Raw genomic sequence first — 18,285 nt, forward strand, 5'->3', positions numbered from 1 at the left:
TCAGCTAGGTAGCAAATAATTTATTTTGGGAAGTAAAGATCCCTGGCAACACCATTGTGAATTCCCATTTCACTTTTCTTCAGCTGACTCAACTATCAGGTATTGTTTGAGAGAACTGCAGGCTAAAGGCTAGAAATGTGACTAAGTTAAGGTAAAATAACTGTAGAAGCCATAACTGACAAGTTGCCATTAAGGTTCCTCAGGAGCCTCCTGACTTCCTTCCTGTCAATAACATACAGGCCTTCTTGTCTCTAGGCCTCATGTGTAGTTTTACCCCAGACCGGTTTCCTTTTTGGCTCCTCCTTTCCTTACAGCTCTGTTTCCTCAGCAAATTAAAAAAATTCTTTCACTTACTGTAGCCACTCTGTCTCTTGTCCAGCCTTGCTGGAATTTGTCTCCCCCTTATCCCACAATATATAGGTTCCCACAATCTGGTCTTGCTTTCTATGAGATTTCTTCAGAAACCCCTGCTAAAATCCCCTTCTCTTCCTGCTTTTCCTTTAGATCCTCTGTGTCAGTTTATTGTCAACTCTACAGTCTTCTTCTGATTACCTGTCTCTGGGTTCCCCTGTCCTGGTTTCTGTAATCTTAACATTTTTTAAAATCTTGATTAATCTGTGCCCTGCTCCTACAGCTGAATGGCAACTGAAGGAAAGGGAGATCAAACTGTTCCTCGTTTGAATGCTGTGCCTGAACAGGGGTTCTTTAATGGCATGCTCAAGTAAAAACCCTGAACCACAAACCATTCGCGGCAAACTATTATTTTAGCCTGCATTTAGCGACCCCAGTTATGATGTATCCAAAGATGGTATATTGCACCATTAGTACTTCTTTTTCTTTAGATACGATAATGTAGTATTTCACACTGAAAGGTTTCTTCAGGACAGACAGTTTGCTGACTTACATCGCTAAGCTGGTCATTGACTTTTCGAGCATGAGCATTGGCATGAGGATCTGCAATGTTGGCCCACTCATGGAGACGGATACGATAATCAATTTCACTAACTTTCTTCTGAGTGTCTTTAGCAGACACAATGTCAACCATGTCTGGGACAATGTTGATTTTGGCCTTGTTCTTTTCATAGGTTTCTCTGTATAACCGCTATAAAGTTAAAATAACTAAATTAGTCACAGTTTTTAGAAGACGTCATATTTGAAATTGTCCTTTCCCCAGTTAATTTTCTAAGACAAGAGAAAGTGATTAGAATTACTATAAATTAATATCATATATTTGTTTTAGGATTTTACCTTCCCCCTCACTAAACTGTACTCAGAGAAGCTTTCAAAAATAAAAATCACAACAATTAAAATATCGATTCTTTTAGGCAAAGTAAGAGAACATATCTCTAACAATGACAATGTATAAGAGCTAGTTCTCAATATTAGATCCATCTAGCACTACCAAGATATGACTGAAGAGTTTAGATATAGAATTCCTTTCCAGGGGACAAAAATGGTGAGTTTTATTCTTAGGACTATTTCAGTACTTAGCTGCTACCCCTGGTACTTTGTTTCATCTAGGTACCTAACTTACACTTGAGGGAAAAGCAATTACAAAAGTTCATGAAATATGGAAAATTATCCTTGCTCATGTTCAGCCCTTTTTAAAACTGAAGTCAGACTAGAAGAAGCTTTAGAAGGTTACAGGAGTCCATTCAGTTACTTCCTTTGGAACTACGCGCAGGATTGGTGGTTTTGTTATCTTCTGCAGAGTCTGTTGCTTCCAATATGCTCTGCTTGAATGTTTGTAAATAAGACAGATATTATAGAACACAACATAACTCTGCTGAACTTCATACCACTCTGGGAAATCATATTTCAATACCTAAAACTAGCTTCTGGACCTTGACTAGTGTAAAATAGTGCTTTGTTTATTGAATGTTTTTAAAGAAACCTTACATCAATATTCAACTTGCCAACTCTTAGGCATCTTGCAGTATTTGGATCATCCTGAACTCCTCTTGGGAGAGTGTAAAGTGCTTTAAATTTATCATATTCCTCCCGATACTTTACCTGTACAGAAAGAAAGTGGAAATCAAGTTGCTTATGATTACATAATGTTTGTATAGCTAATTCATCAATGTATGGCTTGAATGTAATACTTACAATACTGGCATTATGCTTCAGTTCTTTGGCACGAACAAATGGCACGGCATCAGGAGGCAATGTGAAGCTAATGGACTTCACTTTTTCCCAGGCTTCCTTGTACAGGTTCTGAAGAGGGGAGAATTTTTAAAAAGTCTATACATAAGACTAAAACAAATCCACCTCAATAAAGCATAGTATTTATTGCCTATGAAGGTTGTTTTAAGAGTATTTGCTATTAAAATCAGGATTTATCGGTGATAATAAGCAAAGATTCAATTACTTTTCATCTTATACAGCGACTAGCCTCAGAGTTATCCATCCATGGAGATCATTTATCCTTGGCAATTATCATTTTTAGGTTTAGTTTACAATGCTCCTCAATTTCGCCACAGCAGCTAATAGGTACCTCTGCCTATTAAAATCTGACTCCTATGCGGAAGTTCATGGAGACTAGACTCCAACTGCTGGGTTTTAATAGTAGTGATTTGGAGATTTTGGGAAGATCAGCAGCATGCTCTGTGGTGAATATACATCTATATAACTTGGACTATCAGCATCACACAGAGAGCCTGTAGGACATGTTCCCATTTATACTTAGGATTGTCTTACCCAAAGGTGCCCTTACCATATTTAGAATTTTCAATAAGGCTGTGCATCTTTTTTTGGTAACTGATTGTGCGGTAACTGATTGGCTATTTAAATTATCTATTTTTATTCTTATTTTTATTGTATCTAGTGTGACATTGTTTTTGGCTAAACATTAGGAAGAATTTCCTAACAGAGCAGTTCCTCAATGGAACAGACTTCCTCAGGAGGTGGCGGCTCTCCATCTTTGGAGGTTTTTAAGCAGAGTCCAGATGGCCATCTGACAGCAATGCTGGTTCTGTTAACTTGGGCGGATCATGAGAGGGAGAGTATGAGAGGTTGTGCCAGTGCTTGTCTTTTGTGGCCCTTTCTTACATGCCCAGGGTAATGCTGATTGCCACTTTGGGCTCAGGAAGCAACTTTCCTCCAGGCCAGATTTCCCAGAGACCCTGGAGGGGTGGTTGTTGTTGTGGTTTTGGGCACATTTGGGCATATGAATTTCCTGCATTGTGCAGAGGGTTGGACTAGATGACCCTTGAGTCCCCTTCCAACTCTGTGTTTCTATGATTGCTCAAGGCAGTATCATTAAAGTAATGCTCCTCAATGACAATCAAGTTCTTACATCATATTTCTGAGCATATGTCAATAAAGGTTGATTGATTGATTGATTGATTGACAATCAAGTTCATGCTTTTTGCATCTTCAAGGATAGAGAATTTCTATAGTTGTGAGTAGGAATGTGCATATTGATATGCCAAACTTTAAAAAACCCGGAAAAATACCTTTTTGGTATTGAGGTGATGGTGGTTATACCGGAAAAAATGGAGGCAATAAAAGGGAGCTGAAAAAGCAGGTTCCAAATATTTCCAAATTTATTCGGCATTATTCAGGTCTGCTATGGCCCTGCCACCATTTATTTTAACCTCCCCACTCCCCTCTCACTTGCAGTCTGGTTTGTTGCAGCAGCAGAACTCCAGAGTTTTTCAGAGTTCTGCTGCCATGGAGTTTGGCTGCTGCGGCAAAGCACAACTGCTTTCATATCTTCAGTGCAGCAGCTGAATTCAACGTGGAGTTTACCTGTGGTGGGTTCGCAGAGCTGAAAGCTAGACTCACTCTGAGCCCAGCTTTCAGCTCTGTGCCATATTTTTGGGTTTCGGTTTATTAACCCGAAATTTTGGAATATCTGGGAAACGCCGAATTAAGTATTTGGTTTTAAAAAAATTGGGGGGGATTTCCGGGTCTATTAAACTCGAATCTGAAAAAACGCTGGGGGGAAATTGGTGCACGTCCCTAGTTTTGAGGCAAGTACAGGGAAACTTATATTTCCCCCTAAATAGCCTGGCTATAATACAGGTGGTGATCTAAAGAGGAACTCTGGGTTGACAGGACATAAGGTCAGAGGAAATCTCTTAGATATATCAAATCAACATACTTGCTATCATGCAAGTATGCATACATGTTTAATTTCTAGGTTAAAAATATTGACAGGACCACAAAGAAAAGTCAAACTCATCAAAGTAAAGTTACCACACTTACATTGCTAAAAAGGTTCTTCAGGCTCTCAGTCCTTGCATGGTCTACTGTTTCCAGCACTGTAGTATATTGGTCCTTTGTTTTATGGTATTCTTCTTTATATTTGAGCTATATCAGAGGCAAATTTATCAATTAAATTACTTGGTGTGAACCACAAAAAATAATGAAAAGGAAGGAATCTGGGAAGATAAACGAGGAGAATGACTCACATCACTAGAATTGATACCACTCTGGAGTGCAGTTACATAAACTGGAGTGTCAAGAACCACACCGTAATTCTTTAAATTATCTTTTCCAGCTTTTATGTACTTCAGCTGCGAAACAAAGACAAAAAGAAGCATTATCACTGAGAACAGATACCCTGTGAATACTTGCCAGGGTCGACTCTGCTTGGCTTCTGAGATCTGACGTGATCAGGCTAGCCCGGGCTATCCAGGTCAGGGCTCATTTACATTTAGGTCTAATTGTTAACAGTCCAGAAGTTTGCTTTATTCCCTAGGCTGGATAGCCACTGCCATAATTTAATCTGTTTGCTTCTACATTTATTCACAAACTGAAATATCCTAGAGTTTAAAAGGAGCCATCTTCTACTGAGTCAGGCCAATAGCCCATCCAGCCCAGTACTGTCTATTTTGATTGTGAACAGCTTTCCAAGGCCCATGGAAGAGAGATTTTTCCTAATCCAACTACCTAGTTTTCTGTAGCACTTCGATGACTAAGCTATGATGCACTCCTGAAATTGTCAGTTAAAGGTACATCACTTATATGGTACATCCTTTCTCTAATTACAGTAAGTATCTGTTCTAGAGAATATTTGAGAGTAACCAGGAATACCAGGAGCCAGTGTAGCAAGCTCCCAGTACTGTGTTTTCTTCTGCCTCCTCATGTTTCTGTGTCTCCCAGGGCTTATATCGGTTTGCCAAGCTGCTTTAAAGTAAGATTTTGTCTGTTTCAAGTTTTTTTTTTTAAGTTTGTCCTTTGTTGGAGTTGGTTTGTGTGGGGTTAGAGGGTTTTTTTGTGGATTCTCCTTTCAGATTCTTAAGTGTTACATTTGCTGGGCTTAGCAATAGCTTCCAATGGTGTTCTTATGGGGGTAGATTCTCAGGTTTTATATTTTTCTTCCATAGGAAATAATGGGAAGATGGCTGGGGGCACCTTCTTCAGGCACCATAGAATTGAACCCCATGGTCCAATTGATTTGAAATGTGGTGGTTATTTAAAGAACAGGCACCAGCAGCTCCCCTTCAGTTTTGGTGCCAGTTCCTTAAAAACACCTCCTCACCTCACCCCACAAAAGTTCCCCATAGGCAATAATGGAGCCTTCCCATATTTCTAGAGTGGCCTGGACCGTCACAGAAGCATTCTTTGACACACACACACACCCGGTACCGCTTATCACAAATCCCCATGACATCACAAGAGTGATGCACATTTCTTCTTGTACTGATTTCAGGATTTAATTTGGGTTATACACTTTTGTTAGATCTGCCAGTTTACATGCTGAATACTAAAGCTGAACATCTGGCAAACCTACACTCCCTTTTGTTTTAGGTCATATTTTGATATCTGGGGTCTTTTGTTTACTCATACATACTGTACTATTTGCTTTCCCTTATAATCTCAACACTACAAATTAAGGACGTGTTCATAAATAAAAATAATACTTTTGGTAGAACAGGCATTTTAATCAAGACTATTCAGACCAGCCCCCCCCCAAAAAAAGCCAATATTGACCCAAGTTTCATTTGTCCTGATACTTCTGGAAGTTATGGAAATATTAATGCATTTTAAAGGCAGCCTCACCAACTTCTTTGTGGAATAACATATGAATCTGAGGACTAATTTATGGTGTAATTGACACTATAGTAGAAGCTCTTCAAGACCAAATTTGCCATTTCTGCACCTGCAATAATGAGAGAGAAATTTGCTTACGTGACTCTGGAGATCATAAGACTTCTTAGCATGGAGGATTTCAGGAGTGTCCCATACATAGCACCCAATCCCCTTCAGCCAGGTTAAGTCATCCTTGTACACAACCTGCACATGAGGATAAACAAATAAACAGTTACCTGGTAGAAAACATACAGTCTCCGTGCATTTGCTCTCTCATCACACTGGTATCTTTCAATGCCCTTCAATTTGGGATCAGTGGAGAAAGCAAAAGCAGGAGAACAGTATTGCTGTTCATAGCTATTGCTGTAACCAGAAGTTGTGGGGATACCTACATCTCATTTATATGTGAAGTACATGAATTCCAAGAAAACAAATTATGTTACATACTTGACAATGGAATCTTAAAACAGAGTTAGAATCTTCTTATTTCCTATTACTATGTATAGATGTGAAAAATGGACAATGAAGAAAGCTGACAGGAAGAAAGTTGATTCATTCAAACTGTGGTGTTGCAGGAGTTTTTTACAGATACCATGGACTGCCAAAAAGACAAATGGGTTCTGGAGCAAATAAAGCCTGAACTCTTCCTAGAAGCTAAAATGACTAAACTGAGGCTATCGTACTTTGGTCACATTATGAGAAGATAAGGGTCACTGGAACCGACAAAATGCTAGGGAAAATTGAAGGCATCAGGGAAAAAGAAAGACCCAACATGAGATGGATTGACTCAATGAAGGAAGCCACAGCCTTTAGTTTGCAAGTCCTGAGCAAGGCTGTTAAGTATAGGCCATTTTGGAGGTCACTAATTCTTCTTCTTTTTTGCCATCAAGTCACAGCTGACTTATGGAAACCCTGTCGGGTTTTCAAGGCAAGAGATGTTCAGAGGTGGTTTGCCATTGTCTGCCTCTGCACCATAGCCCTGTTATTTCTTGGTGGTTTCCCATCCAAATACTAACAAGGGCTGGCCCTCCTTAACTTGCAAGATCTGATGAGATTGGGCTAGCCTGGACTATCTAGGTCAGGGCTATCCATTCATAGGTAGGAAGCAACTTGACGGCACTTAACACCACATCCACAAGCCCACTGTAGGCAACACATTGGCATTACTCTTGTCACCTTAGTAAAATAAGCTAGGCTGGTGTTTATTATCCATTATAGATGGGGAACAGAGACATGAGTTTATGGATGCATCAACTTTTGAACTGAAGATCTCCTGGTTCATAATAGCTCAAATTGTTAGAAGTAAACTACCCATAACCTATAGCAAAAGGGTGGATCACCCACAGGTCTCCTATCTGTTTCCCTGCTTTTGTCACATACAAAGGTGTTCTTAAAAATCAAGAAAATAAAATTTTACATACATCACTTAGAATTTCCTGGGCTCTTTTAGCCATGACAACATCATGCTCTTCAGGTGAACAGTTCCACTGGTGTAGATACGTTCGGTACTCAAGATCACTGAGGATATACTGGCATTTCTTTGCCAGCACGTGATTGATCATGTCACTTGGAATATGAATGTGTGCCTTAGTGTCCTCATAGTTCTTCCTATAGGCCAACTAGAAATCAAGATATTAAAATAGAAAATAAGATGTTGTGTTTTTAACATCATACAATTATCCTGTTATAATTTTGACTCCTGCTAAATGGAAGGGAGGAGGAGGAATCTTACCGCACTCCTTATTTTTTGGAAAGCAAGAGAATGGACGACACTTGGAAAATCATTTATTTGTGTCCCAGCCAGGTAATGGCCTTTTTGCTTCTCATGTTCTAATTTATATTTAAGCTGCAAAACACAAACATGGAACTTGTTAGGTAGGAGCAGTTGCATGAAGAGAGGAGAAATGGTGACAATGAAAAGTCACACTAACCTCACTATTAACATAGTCGGCATGTTTGGCCCCAACAATAGGGATGTAGTCTGGAGGAAGCGTGTACCCGATGGCCTTGCCTGATTCCCATGCATCCTTGTAAAGTATCTGGAAAGTGACAAAATATGCACACTGTGTGTAAATATCCAGGACAAAATTCAGACAACAAGCTTCCAAGCTAGAGAGGAGGGAGTGCACACACATGCCCAAAGACATGGGAGGGTATGGTGGCTGAGGCCTTTAGCGTGCTATAAATCTGGACATCTCAAAATGTTATCAGCATCTCATCATCTTATGAAATCAGCTGGCTGATCCAGAACTGGGCAGGAGTGGTGCAGTCTGTGGTCACAAGTTGAGCTGAGGTGAAAGAATGAGGTTCCAGCAGATGCACATGTCACATGAACACATGTACTGATTCAGACCATTGGTCTCTCAAGGTTAGTATTCTCTACTCTGGCTGGTGGCAGCAGCACTCGTGGGTCTCCAGTAGAGGTTTTCATAGCTGATCCTTTTGACTGAAGATGCCCAGATTACTATCTGATCCTTTTGACTGAAGATGCCCAGGACTCAACCAGGGACCACTGAGCCATAGCCCCTCAAAAAGCTAATAAATTATGGTTTTATACCCTATAAATAAATAAAGCAAGGATGTTCAGTGTTAGGTATTAGCAGATAGAATAGATAATTGCCAGAAACTTACATCGCTGTAAAGCTTAGACACTTCTCTAGAATGGTTCAAGGCTACATTGTCCTCAGAACCAATGTAGTGGCCTTTCTCAAGATTAAAAGTTTCTTTGTATTTCAGCTGAAGAAAAGAAAAAGTAACAATGGGGTTAATATCAAGCAATGGAATCTTATAGTATTTAAAACCTATCGATTTCCTATTCTTCAAGTCATTATCTATAACGTTTACAATATAAGATGAATTGCAGAAGTGTAACCATACTTTCAACAAAATCTCACAGAGCAATTCTAAGCAGATACAGTCCATTAACTTCAATTGAGTCAGAAGGGTTTAACTCTGCTTAGGAGTGTCCTGCGAGAGTGTTTTCACTTTCCCCCCCAGTGCATGATAGAACATAAGAAACTCAATGAGAAGATCTACTTCTTATTGCAAAATTTAGTTACTACTGCTGTTGACACAAGGGTAGCACTGTCTCCTGTTTTGAGTTTTCTAGTCTGTAGAGGACCTGTGGTAGCATCAGGTCTGGGAGATTCTTAGGATGAACTATCAGTCCTGTGTAACTGCCTTCACCCCAATCCCCCAGTGCAGTACTCCTGGGCCACTTACAGTGCAATCCTAAGGAGAGTTACTCCAATTTAAGGCCATTCATTTCAACGGGCTTACACTCTGCACAGGATTGCGCTGTTAATGCCAAAGTAGCCATGGTACAATGCAATCCAAGGCAGAATGACATCCATCTAAGCCCATTAACTTCAATGAACTTTGAGGGATGTAACTTTGCTTAGGACTGCACTTGTAATGGCTGCTGGTGTTTTTTTTATGCTATCAGACAAAGGGAAGAGGGTTTCCCTTGAATGGAAACTGGGGCATAATGTTGTATCCAATTTTCTGCACTTGGGGAGTAAATGCCAATTGCAGTCAATAGATGATCAGATAGAAATCACGTTGCAGGACTTTGTTCAGTCCACTAGTGGTCAGGGAATACATTTGTGGACTACAATCCACTTAAAGTTTAATGTCAGCTCAGTCTCTCACAGATTAGGGAATTTGAAAACAAGGGAAACACATTGAGTGTATCATTGTTTTTTGAAGATTATAAAGATGTTTATTATTATTTAAGATATCCATTCAGTATATCTTCACTGTGATCATTTTATGATACTGATTCTTCAGAGTAATGCCATCATATTTGCATAATTACCCAAGATCTACACGCTCATCATTTCATGTTGTCTTCCCTCCTCATTTTGAGAACTATATAAGTACACCACAAGTTCTGGCTAAATTCTGCTTACTCAAGCATGCTCTTAAAATTCATAGGATAACTCTGGGATAAATGACTGGCAGGAAAGAATTACATACGCAAAAATATTAGATTGTATTTGCTAAATACATATACAATGCCATGAAAGTTAAATACTAGGTTTTTACAAAAAACGATAATGTGTTATGGAGTATTATAACACCTTCTTGATCATTTATTGAGCACTTCACCTATACAAGAGGTCAACCTTGTTGGGCCGGTAGACACCTTTGGAATTTTGCAAATGAGCAATGGGTACCACAACAAAATGGCTGGGGTGAGGCCAATCACAAAATGGCTCTCTGCTTTGAGAGAAGAGAGACTTTAGGGAAGGGGCAAGTAGGTGCCAGGAAACATTTGGTACCCACAGGAAACACATGGCACCCACAGACACTACATTGGGGATCACTCATCTATGCATATATATCTTCACAGTACTAGCTGCAGTAACCAGCCAATAACAATTCTGATAATATACTGCTGTAGCATTTTAAAAGCATTATTTAATTGCCAATCCTGCTTAAAAGGATACTTACATCACTCTGAATTATTGAGTTTGCCTTAGCCAAAACAACATCTGGAGCATCAGTCACAGGCGTGAATTTAGCAAAATTGTCAATAGCATCTTTTATGTAGATTCTCTGTAAATAAATATAAGATTATCATAAATACAAAGTATGGGAAATGAACGGGATGCTGTTATAAATATGTGAAAATTTTCACGTACCTTATTGATCAGATCCTGAGCATTCTTAACCTTCCGATGTTCCACTGAATCTAAAGGAATCCACCCACAGCCACGGATCCATTCCAGATCAGATTTATAAATATTCTGTAAACATGAAAAACAGATGAAGAATTGTTTATGTCTACGTAGAAAAAAGGCTTCTCCTCCTTGTTCACTTCTATGGGGGGTACTGACAGTACCAGCCCATTTCACAGCTCTTCTGTGGTGGCACCAATGTTCTGGAACAGGATATCAAGTAAAGTAAGACCTGACCCCTCCCTATTATTAAGATAGTATGCTTCTGATTTTGATGTTGCATTTGAAGGTGATTTTGTGGTTTTTCACGATCAGGTTGTTATATCATGGATATAACTGTGTCTTGAAATGGGGTGTTGGGCGAGAGTGTTACGGATACCATGGACTGCCAAAAAAAAACAAATCAGTGGGTTATAGATCAAATCAAGCCTGATCTGACCCTAGAAGCTAAAATGACTAAACTGAGGCTGTCGTATTTTGGTCACATTATGAGAAGACAAGAGTCACTAGAAAAGACAGTCATGCTAGGAAACGTTGAGGGCAGCAGGAAAAGAGGAAGACCCAACAAGAGGTGGATTGACTCAATAAAGAAAGCCACAGCCCTCGATTTGCAAGATCTGAGCAAGGCTGTCAAAGATAGGACATTTTGGAGGACTTTCATTCATAGGGTTGCCATGAGTCACAGGTGACTTGACAGCACTTAACACACACAACTGTGTCTCATTTTATTAATGGAAGTGTTATGTAAGCCACCTTGAGCCCATAACAATGGGAAAGGTGGCCTAGAAATAAAGGCACAAATTAAATCTCAATTTCCTTTTACAAACCAGATCAGATCTATTAAAAAATACTGATACCTATCTGCTGTCTGACATAATGCCTTTTTTATTAAGTGACAGGGATCCCAAGGCTACATTGTCAGTGGCAAAATTTATCTCAGTCCTTATATCCCTCAAACATTAGATTTACGCTGCTCAAGATCAATGAATCAAGGAGCTTCTAAGGGATAAAGGAAAGGAAAGGATACCTATCTGTTAAAAAAATGTGTACATTTTAATTACATAATCACTTACATCGCTTTGAAGGTCATATGCTTTCCTTGCTTGGATGCAGTCATTCTGGTCAGGGTGACATGTCCATTCATGAAGGTGAGTACGATATGGAATTTCACTGACAACTGTCTGGCAGTCTTTAGCTGCGATGACAGATAGTATATCCGGAGGTATGTGAATCTTGGACTTTGTCTTGTGATATGCCTCTTTATACAATCTGTCATTTTGGATCTTCCCAGCATGGTCAAACCACACAAGTTTGGGATCCTGTCTCATGTTCTGGACTCCAACATAGTGACCTCTTTGCTTGACATAGTCTGCCTTGTATTTTAGCTGAAAGGGAATGAAAGAGACAAATATTTACAATAGCAACACAGGATGTTTCTGATCCTAACTTCAAGGAACATTCAGAGACGTTATTTCATAGCAATACATTGGATGGATCCAGTGAAGGATTTCCATGGACTATAGCGGTGGGGAGGGTCACTGATTTTCCTGTCCCACTAGACTTTTAACTCCCCTGTCATGCTGTTCCTGGGGTTTCACGTCCCTCAAGAGCAGCATTTGGGGGGTATTTATAGCTGTAGTGGGTACGGGGAGATGTGAAAGTTACACTCCACTGACAGGAATTGTCAGCAAAAATTACTACTGGATCGAAGCCACTATTAAATTTACTTAGTAGTTCCTGTTCTCTAGGAATACTATGCAAACCATTGGAGAAATCACATACTTTAAAAAGTACGGCCCACCAAAAATAAGACAGGGTTTTGAACCCTACACTGAGTACAATTAGTTATAATGAGATATGAAAGATAGGCTACGGGGTTTTAAAAGATGAAGATTTTTTTTTTTTACCTCACTTTGGACTTCGTTTGAATGTTTGGCATGACGAATAGGCACACTGTCAGGTGGCAAAAAATAGCCAGTAGCTTTCTGCTTCTCCCAGTTCTCCTTGTACAGATTCTAAAACAGAGAATGTTGAAAAAGAAAATTAGAATTCGTCTACATGTTGCAACTGACAGTTTCTATAGAAATGCCATAGTGGAGCCTCAGAGTTATTAATATCGTAGGAGCAGTTTCTGTAGCTCTGAAATGTTCACATTTTGGACATTCATTCTCATATTACCAACTTCTGTTCTTCCTCAAACTCATTCATTCTAACATCCATAAGCCTCCGCTTGCCACCCATCATTGGAGAACTTGTGCATCATCTCAAATGACTTCATGAGATATTCAACCATTTACAGCTGGGCCCATTTCACCAAAACCTGAGCTGAAATTCTAAGCTGATTTCACCGCTGTGTGCCACTAATGTAATGTTACCACAGTGCTGGTGACAGGATGTTTCATTCTCTTTATGAATGTGCTGGAACAAAAGGCCAAAAGTCAAACTCATTCACATACTACTTCAGTGGGACAGGAACTGCTTCTCATTGGTTGCTTCCCGTGCCACTCCAGGAATGTTAAAATTGAGGTGACCATACAGAGGGGGCTACAAAATCATTACTGCCCAGTGTGCCTTGCAGGAACATGGTTAACTGAAAATACAACTTATCTTTAGTTTGCAGACGTAGGTTTATACGGTACTTTTTAGAATGATGAGTACACTTTCTCCAGATTTTCTCATTAGAATAACATGCTCTTGTTCTCTAGGGCTATTACCTTAATACAGGGATGATGGCATAGCTCAGTAGCAGAGCATATGCTTTGCATGTGGAGAGTCCCTGATTCAGTCTTTCGTCTCTCCCATTACAGGGGTCTTAAGAAGGAGAGCTAAAGAATATCTCTGAGATTCTGGAGAACCGCTGCCAGTTAAAGGCTAGTAGATCAAAGTCAGATTCACATGCTTCTCTATATCCATATGCCTAACTGTCTTGCTTGACTCATGTTTACCAAGTTACAAAGATGCCAAAAAGAGCAATCCTAAACAGGTCTACATGGAATTCTATTTTGGTCCGTTCAATAGGGCTTACTGTTCTTCCAATTGTACTGTAAAATTCTCAGATCCCTAATTTCTTTGGCAAAAAAGTACATACATGATTAAGAATCCTGGCTGCTTCTTTAGCTGCTTCTAACTGTGGCGTCTCCGTTAGGGTATAATTTGTTTTGATGTTATTCCATTCTTGGTGGTACTTAATCTGAAAAAGGAAAATATATAGAATAAATGCATTGCAAACTGATGTCACAGGCTCATAAATCTGACTTGGACAACAGAATTGGCTATGTTTTGCAGGCACAAACCTATACTGCTATATGCTTTAGTTTCTGTGAATGAGGAAAATATGAATGGGGAAACCACAGAGGTATGCTCAGGGGTTCACAGCCCATATTGTGAAACATTCCACCTCAGTAAAAATAAAAATAAATAAGTAAAAACATGCAGAAGTTGAGAAGATATGACAGCGGGTTTGATACTAAAAAAACACAAGAGTAATAAGAACATAAGAAGTACTTTGTTGTATCAGCCCATAGTCTCCAGCAGTAGAAAACAAGATGTCTGAGGTCATGCTGATTGTAGGCTAGACCTTATTTTCTTGAAACTTTATGCTGCCGCCTGTGAACACTTGTGCCAAAATTAATTTGTAATTAATTAAATGCAGGTGTCCCAAGACTACTGTTGCTGTAATGTATTGATAAGGCTATTTTTCTAGAATTTATGCTTTTAAAGGCTATCGTTTAAAAAGGGTACTGAATGAATTCCAACCTGAAACTGAAGTACTGAACCAAAACCAGGAAGGCTATACTTACATCACTTAGTATTTCCCCGCTTTGCTTGGCTGTAATATAATCAACCCGGTCATCCACTGGCGTGAACTTCTGACTGTCAACTTTTATACGATACTTTCTCTGCACAAGAAGAAAAAGACACAAGCTCATACAATTAATGACACCAGTAGTTGATGTAACAAAATATAGAGAGCCCAGGGAAGAACTTTCCTATGGGGGGGGGGGGAGTAAGATTGTCTACTTCCCAAAGTTATTGTTTTCCCATTACCTATACTTTTATTCATGCCCAGGATACCTTGAATGACAGAACCACCAGTACTGGTAGCAAATTACAACTTCTTGTGTGATAAAAAAAGAAATACCTCATAATCCCTTAAAAACAACAACCCTAGGCCTTAAAACAGCCTGGATGCCTAACTCAGCCCTAAGGGGTGGATAAGTGAGTCAAAACTGGAAGAAAGCTACTCATTTTTTTCTGAAAACTGGTGTGTGTGCATGCACATGTGTATAGCAGTCTTGTGTCAATAAATAACTTCGATACATAATCTGAAAGATGAGACATGTTGGCAGAAAAAAATGTCATGGAAAAGCCCAGTTTTTATAAACAAAACACTTCCATGTATAAGCACATTAGGAAAACCTTGCACTGAAAAATTAGTGAAGGGATACTTTAAACATTACCTCACTCAAAATATCCTGAGCGTTTTTAACATGGTTGACCCCAACAGAGTCATGTGGCATCCAGCCAATTCCACGTAGCCATTCCAGATCCGATTTATAAACAGCCTGTGTGGACAGGGGGAAAAAGCGAATTTAGTTATATAACGGTACAGGGAGCCCCTAATTCAATATGTAATGTTTTGTGCTGATTTTGATTGTTTTTCAACTATAGGATAACTAAAGGACTTTTTTTCCTGATATCTACAAACAGTATCATGAAATAATAACAATTGAATTCTGGAGGCCAAGTCTATCTCCATAGAAAAGAATGCCCCTTTAAAACATGAAGAGCACATGTACAGCCAAACAGCTGGAAGGACACTGTAAATAATGTTCAGTATACACACCTGGTCTGTGCAGTCCAGAGGACAGATCTACCACCCATTGAAACTAATGCCCTTTGAACCTTAAAGGGACATTATTTTGAGTGCCTGCGGAGGCAATGAGCTCCCTCTTTCCCATTCTCTTTCTTCCTTCCTCACTGCTCCTTTAACCTTCAAAGGGCCTTTATATTCAATGGCCAGTATATATGGTCTCTGTATTCTGGAGGCCATGTCTGCCCCCCATTGAAAATAAGGGGCAGCAGACCCGGATGCCTAACTTCAGAGTCCAGGTCTATTGCCCAGCACAAGATAACGGATAGTAAACCAGGTCTCCAAACTCAGCCCTTTATTTAGGGGGGGGGGGCGGTTGTTTTGAGGCACAAATGCTCTTTAATGTTTAAAGTTTCATATTTAATTTTGGCTAGAATGCGCCCTGACCTGGATGGCCCAGGCTAGCCTGGTCTCGTCAGATCTCAGAAGCTAAGCTGGGTCAGCCTGGGTTAGTATTTGGATGGGAGGCCACCAAGGAATACCAGGGTTGCTGTGCAGAGGAAGGCACTGGCAAACCACCTCTGTTAGTCTCTTGTCATGAAAACCCCAAAAGGGGTCACCGTACATCGGCTGTGACTTGACGGCACTTTACACACACACACATACACACACACACATATCCGAATGCACACCCATAGGTGTAACTCTGTTTAGGATTCCACTGTTAATTAGGGGAAATGCCCATCTCAGATTATTATGGAGTCAACAATAACAACCCAAAAAGGGATGACTGTACAAAAAGCCACAATGTAAATGTATTACTAATTATTGTTTTTACTTACATCGCTCTGTAGCTCATAGGCTTTCTTGGCTTGGATGACGTCGTTCTGGTCAGGCAGACACGTCCATTCATGCAGATAGCGGCGGTAATCAATGTCACTGACCAGTTTCTGACAGTTCTTGGCCAACAAGACGGACAGCATGTCCACTGGGCTATTGAACTTGGTTTTCAATTTCTCAAACTCCTTCTTGTACACCCGGTCACTTTGCAGTTTAGCTACATGAATTGCCAAGACCAGCTTGGGGTCATCATAGATGTTTCGGCATCCGACGTGGTGTCCAAGTTGCTTACGGTAGCCTTCTTTGTACTTGTACTAATAGTATTTTAAAGAAAAATACAATGAGAACAAGGATCATTCGATATTTTAAAAAATGTAAACAACTAAAGCATGGGTTCTCAACAAGGGGGGAATCTATAAAACTGTAATTTGTTTTTTTGACCTTTTTTATCTTGGGAAGGGGGAATTATATTCAGAACAATGGTGAAAGGGGGGAATGGAGCAAAAAAAGGTTGAGAACCACTGAACTAAAGGTATATTCAAGCATCTGAAAAAATGCAAATCAAGTACTAAAATTTTATTAAGCTAAGGCTGCAGTTGTATTTCCACCTGACCATTTCAGTTATTGCATTTGGAGCTGCAGGATGAAATGGTAAACTTAGAAAATTTGATTCTGAATTCAGCATAAATCTCAAATTTGAGAACACTTTATACAAGCACCAAAAGATCATTCCAGGGCTCGCTAGCTATCTAAAATTACATTTTTCAAATTACGGTCAGCCTTTACTTCCATTCATTTTAAATATATGCAAACGGCAATGCTTGAAGGACTCTATACCAAAAGACCAGTAGCTCAGCATCTATGTATTTGTGGGGATTCTGAACTGGAAGATCTGTGCCACTATTTGTTGGATTGCCCATTATATCTTATACCAAGGCAAAAATTTCTAGAGTCAGTTCTGGCCAATTTGGTCCAATGTACTGTGACAGAGCCAGTAGTCTCCCATAAAGTTGCCCTTTTTGCTTCGGCAGCAAAGAAAATCTGGACCAGGCTGGTCAAACGTAGTAATACTTAACAGAACTGAGACGTAAACTTTTTTTTTGATGGGAAGTGGAATTTACTAATTATAACTGTGAACACTATTTGGGCAGCCGTTCAAAGTTTGTCAAATGCAAGGCCTACAGTATCCTAGTATATTCCCTTGAACATCTTTGTTTCTTGCACTATTATTTTAATCACTCCAGAATCCATAAAGTACCCAAACACACACATTTCTATTTGCATACTTACATCACTGGCAATTTCTCTTGAGGCTTTGGCTGTCTTGATTGGGATTGCATCTGATCTCAGATCAATAAATTTCTTTATGTCATCCCAAGCTTCCTTGTAAAGTTTCTGCAAAAACATAATGCTGTTAGTGTACTCCTCTAGCACTTACATATTTGGGCTAAGGACATTTTCCCGGGAATAAGCTCCGCTTAATAAAACAGGACATATGTCCACGTATACTTTCTTAGGATTGCTCCTGTGCTCTCTTTCATAATCCTTCCTCAACACTATTTCAAGCATAAAGATTATGTATATGGGACCAATACTGGCCAAACGTCTTGGCAGCTGGTAGCTTGTGTGATGATAAAGATGTGCTGAAACATTCATTTGATTTGTAGCCAAACCCTAGCAGCCACTGCACTAGGCAATATATGATTGAGGAGCAAAGAAGTTTGTTCCAATGCAAAATCATAGCTCTGGAACAAGGCTGCTATTGTGCGTTGTCCCAATAGACTGCACTGACAGATCAACATGGAACTGGTGCTTCTATAGAGACCAGAACTGTCATTACTATACATGATATGGCTCCACCAAACAAAACTGCTATGCAGTACAACACTGATAAGAAGCAGATGTTGCCAA

The 18,285-nt window shown here is 39.6% G+C and overlaps 1 protein-coding gene across 1 annotated transcript in view; it reads right to left on the minus strand.

Annotated features, from left to right (window-relative positions):
• The window catches only part of NEB (nebulin), a 211,255-nt gene that overhangs the window by 72,909 nt on the left and 120,061 nt on the right, over positions 1-18,285 (minus strand). The window contains exons 83-101 of the mRNA XM_056861655.1: positions 17,665-17,769; positions 16,377-16,688; positions 15,182-15,286; positions 14,522-14,620; positions 13,810-13,911; positions 12,629-12,736; positions 11,795-12,106; positions 10,686-10,790; positions 10,495-10,599; positions 8,671-8,775; positions 7,971-8,078; positions 7,772-7,885; positions 7,461-7,658; positions 6,139-6,243; positions 4,416-4,520; positions 4,210-4,314; positions 2,107-2,214; positions 1,900-2,013; positions 905-1,102 (exon numbers count right to left, since the gene is read on the minus strand). Coding sequence (XP_056717633.1) covers positions 905-1,102; positions 1,900-2,013; positions 2,107-2,214; positions 4,210-4,314; positions 4,416-4,520; positions 6,139-6,243; positions 7,461-7,658; positions 7,772-7,885; positions 7,971-8,078; positions 8,671-8,775; positions 10,495-10,599; positions 10,686-10,790; positions 11,795-12,106; positions 12,629-12,736; positions 13,810-13,911; positions 14,522-14,620; positions 15,182-15,286; positions 16,377-16,688; positions 17,665-17,769 — 2,613 coding nt within the window. The remainder of the gene's footprint in view (positions 1-904; positions 1,103-1,899; positions 2,014-2,106; positions 2,215-4,209; positions 4,315-4,415; positions 4,521-6,138; positions 6,244-7,460; positions 7,659-7,771; positions 7,886-7,970; positions 8,079-8,670; positions 8,776-10,494; positions 10,600-10,685; positions 10,791-11,794; positions 12,107-12,628; positions 12,737-13,809; positions 13,912-14,521; positions 14,621-15,181; positions 15,287-16,376; positions 16,689-17,664; positions 17,770-18,285) is intronic.

Source organism: Euleptes europaea, chromosome 15 (genome assembly GCF_029931775.1).
Source record: "Euleptes europaea isolate rEulEur1 chromosome 15, rEulEur1.hap1, whole genome shotgun sequence".
In the NCBI taxonomy this organism is placed as follows: domain Eukaryota; kingdom Metazoa; phylum Chordata; class Lepidosauria; order Squamata; family Sphaerodactylidae; genus Euleptes; species Euleptes europaea.